This window comes from Mirounga leonina, unplaced genomic scaffold (genome assembly GCF_011800145.1).
Source record: "Mirounga leonina isolate KUSES-001 unplaced genomic scaffold, KU_Mleo_1.0 Mir_128, whole genome shotgun sequence".
In the NCBI taxonomy this organism is placed as follows: domain Eukaryota; kingdom Metazoa; phylum Chordata; class Mammalia; order Carnivora; family Phocidae; genus Mirounga; species Mirounga leonina.
The window spans coordinates 13256610-13266686 of NW_023270320.1; the positions used below are offsets into that span (position 1 = coordinate 13256610).

At 42.4% G+C, this 10077-nt stretch overlaps 1 protein-coding gene across 2 annotated transcripts in view; it reads right to left on the reverse strand.

Moving 5' to 3' along the window:
* Positions 1-9659, reverse strand: part of UBXN8 (UBX domain protein 8) — a 30896-nt gene extending 21237 nt beyond the window's left edge. The window contains exons 1-3 of one of the 2 annotated variants that reach the window (XM_035004082.1): positions 9442-9659; positions 7677-7930; positions 3015-3137 (exon numbers count right to left, since the gene is read on the reverse strand). In XM_035004082.1, coding sequence (XP_034859973.1) covers positions 3015-3137; positions 7677-7764 — 211 coding nt within the window. In that variant the 5' untranslated portion in view covers positions 7765-7930; positions 9442-9659. Of the gene's footprint in view, positions 1-3014; positions 3138-7676; positions 8105-9441 lie in introns of those variants that run through there. The other variant, XM_035004083.1, reaches the window with a different exon arrangement.
* Positions 9660-10077: the final 418 nt, after the last annotated feature.

Genomic DNA, 10077 nt, shown 5'->3' on the forward strand with positions numbered 1-10077 from the left:
CTGAGCAGGGAGCGCGACATGGAGCTCGATCCCAGGACCCTGGGATCATGACTTGAGCCAAAGGCAGATGCTTAACTGACTGAGCCACCCAGGTGCCCCCCATAAAATCATTAAAAAATAAATAAATACAACCACGCCTAGACCCCAAAGCTGGGGTGTGTTTGGCAACTCCCATGATTGAACCAATATTAGGTTATTAGCCACTGAATGGCAAGAGAAAGGATTTTTGCTGTTGTATGACCTTTTTCATTCTGGATATGCTAAATTAGTTAGTTATTTTAAGTAGGCTCCACACTGGGGGAGCCCAACATGGGCTTGAATTCACAACCCTGAGATCAAGACCTGAGCTGATATCAAGAGTCGACGCTTAACCGACTGAGCCACCCAGGCACTCCCACTAAGTTTCATTTAAATTAATTTCATTTAACCGTATTCCCTTAGGAATTATCCATCTTTTTGGAAAATATATCCCTTAACCTGCCCGGCTCCTTAAATAGGAACATTCCTTTCTGTCAACTACTTTCTCTCCTGGCAATAAATATTTCCTCAAATTATATTAAGGAAAGATTAGGGCAGCAGCAAAGCACATAGGAAATCAGAAGGCCCAGTATGGCCACTAATTTGCTATGTGATGAATCAGACTTAGTGATCTTAAGACTCCCTCCTGACTCTGAATCAAAGAGTATAGCTTCTAGGGTGCTTGGGTGGCTCAGTTGGTTGAGCGACTGCCTTCAGCTCAGGTCATGATCCTGGAGTCCCTGGATCGAGTCCCGCATCGGGCTCCTGCTTGGCAGGGAGTCTGCTTTGCCCTCTGACCCTACCCCCTCTCATGTGTTCTCTCTCATTCTTTCTCTCTCAAATAAATAAATAAAATAAAATAAAATAAAAGAGTATAGCTTCTAAATAAATCAATAACAGGTGATTAAGGGGCTTTAATCCTTTTTTTTTTTTTAAGTAGGCTCCACGCCCAACGTGGGGCTTGAATTCATGACCCTAATATCAAGATTCACATGCTCTACTGACTGAGCCGGCCAGAAGCCCCAGGGGACTTTAATCCTTAGTCACTGAGAACTGACTACTTCTGAGCTTTTGATACATTTGATCATGCAAATCTTTACAAAACATGGAGGATTCAAATTTTAGATGAATCTGAAGTCTTGTATCTCAATATCTGATGATACTAGGGAAGACAAAGTGTATAAACAAGCTGATTTTTTACTCATTTGAAGAAAATCTGACAAGTACTTTATACAGTCTTAATTACTTATTTCTTTAAGATTTTATGTATTTATTTGAGAGAGAGAGCTAGCAAGAGAGAGAGCACAAACAGGGGGGAGAGGGAGAAGCAGGCTCCCCGCTAAGCAGGGAGCCCACGGCGTGGGACTCGATCCCAGGACCCCGAGATCATGACCTGAGCCGAAGGCAGACACTTAACTGACTGAGCCACCCAGGGGGCCTGGCTTCTAACACTTTTTACATTGTTAAGGGCTTTTAACAATTAAAAGTAAAACTTTTTACTTATCAAAAGTAAGAACAAGCATGGTTTCCTAAAGTTAAGAGTAAGCAGTGTGTAAAGAAAAACTGCCAAGGGCGCCTGGGTGGCTCAGTGGTTAAGCAACTGCCTTCGGCTCAGGTCATGATCCCGGAGTCCTGGGATCGAGTCCCACATTGGGCTCCCTGCTTAGCAGGGAGTCTGCTTCTCGCTCTGACCCTCTCCCCTCTCATGCTTTCTCTCTCTCTCAAATAAATAAATAAAACCTTTAAAAAAAACTGCCAAAATGAAATGAAAGATAAATTAGATTGAAAAGCCTTTACAAAGTAATGGTAGAGACGATTACCATTTGTTGAATAGTTTATAAGCTGAAAACACCAAAGAACAATTAATCTGCACGATTTAGGGGTGCCTGGCTGGCTCAGTCAGTTAAACATCTGCCTTTGGCTCAGGTCATGACCCCAGCCAGGGTCCTGGAATTGAGCCTCGAGTCTGGACTCCCTGTCTGGTTCTCCCTCTCCTTCTGGCCCTCCCCGCCGACTTGCCCTCTCTCTCTCTCTCTCTCTAATACATAAATAAAAACTTTAAAAAAATAAACTGTGGGACGCCTTGGTGGCTCAGCTGGTTGAGCGTCTGCCTTCGGCTCAGGGTCCTGGGATCGAGTCCGGCATCGGGCTCCTTGCTCAGTGGGGAGCCTGCTTCTCCCTCTGCCTGCTGCTCCCCTTGCTTGTGCTCTCTGTCTCTCTCACAAATAAATAAAATCTTTCAAAAAATAAATAAAAATAAAATAAAAAATAAAAAATAAACTGCACAATTTAAAATTAGATAATTTGCAATGTATCAACATCGAAATGGTATCATTTCAAATGCATATATAAGGATAATGTACAATTTCACATAAAAATGTTGGGTTTAGGGGCGCTTGGGTGGTGTGGTGGGTTGAGTGTCAGACTCTTGGTTTCAGCTCAGGTAGTGATCTCGGGGTCGTGGGATCCAGCCCAGTGTAGAGCTCCATGCTCAGGGAGGAGTCTGCTTGAGATTCTCTTTTTCCCTCTGCCCCTCCCACTCATGTGCGCACATGTGCACACGGGCACGTGCTCTCTTTCTCTCTCTAAAAATAAATAAATCAATCTTTAAAAAAAATTGGGGGAGGGGCGCCTTGGTGGCTCAGTCGTTGAGCGTCTGCCTTCAGCTCAGGTCATGATCCCAGGGTCCTGGGATTGAGTCCCACATTGGGCTCCCTGCTCGGCAGGAAGCCTGCTTCTCCCTCTCCCACTCCCCCTGCTTGTGTTCCTGCTCTCGCTGTCTCTCTCTCTGTCAAATAAATAAATAAAATCTTAAAAAAAAAAAAATGGGGGGATTTATAGTCCATTAAAAATCAAGTTAAAAGTTGTAATGATTACCTTGAAATTGCACATCACCAATAACAGGAAATGGTTCTTATTATGCAAAGTTCTAGAATCAATAAGGGAAAGGAATTTGAGTAGAAATTATAAAAGGGTAGCATAAATAATAAACTTACCTTTCAGATACACTTGGGACGATTTAAATGAATTAAGCCATGAGGTAGTCACAGAAATCATTAAAGTAAGAAGAGCAAGCAGTAAGAGAATCCGACCACACAGCAGAATTAGATCTTTAACTCCTTATAAAGGTTAAAAAAAAAAAAAAATTACAATTAAAATTCAAAACACTTTTCTTGATACTAATAATAAATAGTAAGGCATTAAGATTATTTAGAGTGGTATAGTAAAAGTTAATTTATGCAACTGTCTTATCATTTTTTTCATACAGTCTCCTCTGTGAGCTAAAACCATCATGGTTGTCATTACCAGAACAAGTTTTCAGAAAACAATTTTAGAATAGCTTCTGTCTCAGAAATATAGGTATAATTCAAGTGACTGGCTATATTATAAACATTATGACTATCAAAAATGAATAAATTCTGGTTTCCCTCTACCCAGAGAAGGAAATAAAATTATCCCACTGGGAATTAAATTGTGACAGTCTCATCTTGTCAAATTCTCATTCTATTTAAAAACAGTCATTCTGAAACATGAAATTCATATTTCTCATAGTTAAAGAACTGTGTACTTCTCTATTTCTGCATATTTATTCCATCATTTGCAAATAAAATTACTATATACATACATGTTTAACCTAGAAAAAAGTAAAAATTCAGTATTTCGTCTTATTTTAGGAATAAAGATGAAAATTAAATGAGCAAAAATGTAATAAGTACCTAAGCTTTGTGTAATACAATTTGCTAAATGGTGAGGGAGCAAATACAAAGTTGGGTTAAAAATGCTTTCTGGGCGCCTGGGTGGCTCAGTTGGTTAAGTGACTGCCTTCGGCTCAGGTCACGATCCTGGAGTCCCGGGATCGAGTCCCGCATCAGGCTCCCTGCTCGGCAGGGAGTCTGCTTCTCCCTCTGACCCTCCTCCCTCTCATGCTCTCTCTATCTCATTCTCTCTCTCTCTAATAAATAACATCTTTGGGGAAAAAAAAATGCTTTCTACTCTACAGGAGTTTTTAGTTTTGTAGTTCTCAAAAGTTACCAGGCAGAGGTACAGAGGAATCATCACATTCAGGGCTGGTAATTAGTCAATTAAAGATTAAAGAAGGAATTATAATATATATATATATATATACTTAAATCTTTCTTTCTTGAAGTATAGTTGACTATACTTGTGATAAATATTGTATTTATTTTAATTATCTATTTTTTTAAAAATTTTATTTAAGTAATCTCTGTACTCAATGTGGGCCTCAAACTCACAACCCCAAGATCAAGAGCCACACGTTCTTCTGACTGAGCCAGCCAGATGCCCCATAAATATTTCATTTTTAACTGAAAACTGATATACATGTTATCCTTTTAAAAAATAGCACTTTAAAGTTGTTTAAAGAAATACTTGTTTTGGGGCACTTGGGTAGCTCAGTCGGTTAAGCATCTGCCTTTGGCTCAGGTCATGATCTCAGGGTCCTAGGACTGAGTCTTGCATCAGGCTCCTTCCTCAGTGGAGAGTCTGCTTCTCCCTCTCCCTCTGCCCCTCCCCTCTGTTGGTGCACTCTCCACTCTCTCTCAAATAAATAAAATCTTTAAAAAAAAAAAGGAAAGAAATACTTGTTTTGTTTTGCCTCACAGTCCTCCAACTTTTGCCAGCATTAGCTGTTGATTCAAGTGTTGTTCAAAACAACACCTAACTAAATCTAGGGTATTACAAAAGTAATTTAATACCTACAGTATTGGTATTTAGAGAAACCAGTGAGTTATGGGATTTATGTTCCATTATACTGCTTTTTGTTCTAACAAGCAAGCAATTTGCAAATGTCATATGGGAATATAAAAGAACTAGATTTGTGTGTACATCTTTCAAGTAAAAAATTTTTTTATTAAATTGATTTTTTGGGTACTTATTCTCAAGAGCCCATGTGCAAGACACTTCAAAGAATAATAAATGTGAGGAAGCTGCATTAATATATTTAGCTGTAAGTACAAGTAAAAATGGCAATGAAGGCTTTTACACAGTAGAAAAAGATAGGAATCATTTTTCAGTGTTTGTCCAAAAATACAACCCAGGGGAATGAAAAGGTCTGGGATTTCTAATTTTCCAGCTAGGAATTCAGTTAGCAGCTCTGGCTAAGAGTATTAGTATCTGTAAGTACTGTTCCACATGTAACTGGCCCTGTAGCCATTGCACTGGGACATATGATTTGTAAAATAGACTTAACTACTATTACTTGATATTTGGAGAATGAATATCAAGAAAACAAAGTAGGGGGGTGCCTGGGTGGCTCAGTTGGTTGGGCGACTGCCTTCGGCTCAGGTCATGATCCTGGAGTCCCTGGATCGAGTCCTGCATCGGGCTCCCTGCTCGGCAGGGAGCCTGCTTCTCCCTCTGACCCTCCCCCCTCTCATGTGCTCTCTCTCTCTCATTCTCTCTGTCTCAAATAAATAAATAAAATCTTTTAAAAAAAAAAAAGAAAAAAAAAAGAAAACAAAGTAGGGGCACCTGGCTGGCTCAGTCGGTAGAGCATGAGACTCTGGTAGTTTGAGCACGACATTGGGTGTAGAGATTAGTTAAAGAAAAAGAAAAAGAAACCAAAGTAAACAACCATCAGTTCACAACCGACAGAGGTTTCTAGGAGAAAGGAGTTAACTAAGTGAAAAAATTCAGCAACTAGGGGTGCCTGGGTGGCTCAGATGGTTGAGCGTCTGCTTTCAGCTCAGGTCATGATCCCGGGGTCCTGGGATCAAGCCCCACATCGGGCTCCTGGCTCGGTGGGGAGCCTGCTTCTCCCTCTCCCTCTGCCTCTCTTCCTGCTCATGCTTTCTCTCTCTCTCTCTCTGTATCTCTGTGTCTCAAATGAATAAACAAAATCTTTAAAAAAATTTTAAAAATTGAAAAAAAAAAAATTCAGCAACTAGACGGAGATGCTACCAGAAGCCCAGCTGCATTTTCTAGAATTTTTGGCCTGCTTTATTAAATGAGGCACTCTGGGGGCGCCTGGCTGGCTTAGTCAGTAGAGCATTTGACTCTTGATCTCAGGGTCATGAGTTCAAGCCCCACACCGGGCGTGGAGCCTACTTAAAAAAAACAATTAAAATAAATGAGTAAATAAATTAGACATTGTGATAAGTGATGGGAACACAAAAACAAAATAGATGTAGGCTCTGCCTTCAAGAACTGTATTTTCCTGATAGAGCTTATTATGTGAGCAGAATTCCCTCTGCAACCCTCTGCAACCACTTTCTCATTGACTAGTGACTCAAACATTAGTGCAAAGTAGAAGAGAATCTAAATTACAGTGGATACTGTAAAGGCAAGGGAACAGGTAAATTCTGGAATAAGTAAGTGTGAATTTAACATTTCCTTATGTCATCTGGATAAAGGTCTTGTTAGATTCCAATACAGCCTGAGTGAGTAGGAGGTTTCTAGAGGGACTTTGCAGATATTTTTTAAAAAGCATTTTATTTTAAGTTCTTATTTCCAGCAACATTTCTGGGTACCTGACTTTTTGGGGGTGGGGAGAGAGAGAGGAAATATACAAAGCTAGGTTTCATCATGGCCTCTAACTTTAAAAGTGAACATAAAGAGGAAGACATGCATGTAAACCCATGACTAACATATCCAAAAATGGACTGATTCTCTGCAAGTCCACCATTTTCCTCTCAGTTTTCCCTTTATCACTGGCACTATCAACTACTTAGGGTTGTTCAACTTCACATGTAGGAGTGATTCTTGAATCCCTCCTTTCCATTAATCCATCCACAAATCCTGTTGATTCTACTTGGTAAATATCCCAAATCTGTGCACATTTCATGTTATCATCCTAGTCCAGGCCATCAACACTAATTGCCTACTTCAAGAGCCTCACTTGCTTCACTGCTTCCACTACAGCCTCCTTCCAAAACATTCTCCACAGAATCCAGTGACTGACTATCTATCTATCTATCTATCTATCTATCTATCTATCTATCTATCTAGTGATCCCTCCCACCTGAGATCAAGAGTCGCATGCTCCACCCACTGAGCTAGCCAGGCGCTCCTCCGGTGACTCTTAAAACCTTAGGGACGCGCTTAACCTCCGTGTCAGTTTCCTCAAGTGTAAAATAGGGATTATAATAGTACCCACCCCCACAGTTATAATACGGAGTGGATGAGATAACAGCACTTAGAGTTAGGCTTATAACGGGTGCTCCGTGAATGTTATCTCGAGCCACTCTCCCCTTAAGTCACCCTGATCCATCAACAGTGGTCTTCATCCTTTTCCTCTAACATGTCACAATTCCTTTCGTCTGGAAATATTTTTGACTCTGGCTCCGTATCATTTCCTTAAGTTCCTCAGAAGGCCTACATCACACCACCCTATTCCCTTGTGAGCGTTCAAAACCATCTGGACGTAGTGTCTATGTTTATTCCTGTGCTCTCCGCCAGCCTCTCGCCTTGCACGCAAAACTGGAGGGACACCTTCTCCGCCTAAAGCGGTCGGCCTCCCCAAAGCGGCGGGAGACCCGGCGGGAGACCCGGCGCCGGAAGAGAGAGGCGGGCGCGATACAGCCTGGGAATTGTAGTCCAAGCCGCCCAGAGGGGAGGCGGCCGCGAGACAGGAATTCGACGCAACATTCATGGGAAAGTTACGCGGATGTGAGTGCCAGAAGGAAAAAGCCAACACTTGCCTAGATCGGGGATCCCACGCCGGAGCTCCAGACACAAGAAGGGGAGAGCAGAGAGGAGGAAAAGGCCAACGACCCCACGGGAAGCCATGGTGGCGGAAGCTCCGCGTCCGGGTGGATCCCCGCCCCTTCCGGTTGCGCCTTCCTTTGCGGGGTGGTGTTGAGCCCTTCCTAAGGGAGGGATTTTCGGGGACAGCTAGGCCCAGACGCCGGGTCGTTGGTTCGACTGATACAGCCCCTGTTTTTGAACTCATAATCTGTAGGTTTGTATCAGAAGAAATGCAGGTCACCTCCCCACGTCACGTGATGTCCAGGAGAGCTGGCCTGTCTGGCAGCCCGCCTAGCCAAATCCTGTGAAAGCAAAGCTTGGGCGCTAGTGGCAGCTCCCTGGAGGCAAGGCCTGCGGCGCTCGTCCCTCCGGCCGTTGGACTCTGGGAGCTGTGAAAAAGAACTCTCGAGAGTAAAATGTACTGGACGAGAAAGTGTAGGGGCAGTTGACGCTGTCAGCAGGCAGTCTCGTGCCTCGTGATCAGCCTCGTGTCCGTAGTGGGTGATTGTGGGCTTTGGGGTCGGAGCTACTGAGCACTATTCTGAAACACCTTCCTTAGCTCCCTAACGGTTCTTGGCCCCCTCTGCAGCCTCTTGTTGTTGCGGGCGGGTTGATGCTTGAAAAGTGGGGCCTGGACTAAATTCCAGGTCCTGGAGACCCTGGAGTCCTGCTACTCCTTGGTCTGCGCCTCAGTTTTGCCAGCAGATGTTAAATGTTAATGACTTACTTTGGCCTCACAGTTCTATGACCTCATTGCCATGCCATGACTCACCTCTATGGCGCTTCTGCCCACCTGCAACGCAGTTAAGCTACGGTGGTCGCCACAATTTACGAAGTTTAATGCTTTGAAATTTCGTTTTCTGACCCATCCGTCAATCCTCCCATCTCACCCTTCCATGGATTTCAACACATTTATTGAGACCTCCAGTTTGCCTGGTACTGTAGAACTACGGGAGATTCAAATACTGTGAGTTACTAAATCTGTCCTCAAGAAACTCAGTTTACTAGCCCCGTAAACCAGCAACTGAGTGCTGTGATAGGGATACACACGGTGCTGGCGAGCCCTACCCTAAGGGCTTGGGGGAAAGCCTTCAAATTGTGTTGTAAATGTCAGGAATTGAGGGGGGCAGTGAGGACCAAAGGAAGAGTGGGATTTCAAATTTAGGAAACTGAATGCAGAGGAACTACCAGTTTAAATATGCAATGGTTTACGGGCGCCTGGGTGGCTCAGTTGGTTAAGCCACTGCCTTCGGCTCAGGTCATGATCCTGGAGTCCCGGGATCGAGTCCCGCATCGGGCTCCCTGCTTGGCAGGGAGTCTGCTTCTCCTTCTGACCCTCCTCCCTCTCATGCTCTCTCTCATTCTCTCTCTCGCAAATAAATAAAAAAAATTTAAAATAAATAAAATAAATATGCAATGGTTTAAATAGTTTAAATATTAAATATTTAATAATTTAAAAGATTGCAATTTAAAGTTTGAATGGAGGTGTGTAGGTAGGTTGGAGCTAGGCCCACAGGAGACTGCTTTTTATATAGGCTAAGAACTTCGTCCTGAAAGTGAAAGTGCAAAATAGGAGGGCACAATCTCAAAATCAATCCAGATGAAGTAATATAAATTATAACATGGCATACCAATTAAATAATTAAATATATTGACTCATTCAGAGATTCCCATTGGTTGTCTGCATGAAGACAGGAAATAAAGTTCTACAGCTCTTACCATCTTCATTTTGGTATGATTTCCTCCTTTAGGTTTTTTGTTTTTTTGTTTTTTTTTTTATTCCCCGGCTTTCTATATTCCTAATTTCATCTGTTGATGGCGCCAGTGAATTCCTGTCAAGACAAAGTGGAGGCTTGCAAGTACTCCACATTTGCTTGGGGTCATACATGTTTCCCAAACTTTATCAATTGTGAAGTCTCTTCACTGTGATTGTCTACTGCTAACTCCTGGAAAAAAGACCACCAAAATAACCTGTTTGAGTAAAACCAAATTTCTCACTTACTGCATTAAGGGAGATTACTATTTTGACAAAAATCTTATTAGTGTCTCAGAGAGAAGGTCAAGGGTGATTTTTATAGGGTTTTGGAGTTTAGGTTGTAGAGGTTTAAGGTGGCTTTTTCAATTCCTTTGTGGATACCTCCCTGGGAATGGACATAGTGCATGGTATAATAGTTAGGGACTGGTGGGCTGAGCAAAATGAGGGACTTGATAACAGATTATTTTCCTTTTTAGGTAAGGAAGGGGATTTGCCAGTTGAGTGATCAGTTCAACTTCTCAGTACCTGAGAGAGAAGCTTTTTACCCAGATGAGCAACCTATTCTTCAAATAAATGGATTTTCAGGAAAATTTAAAGCT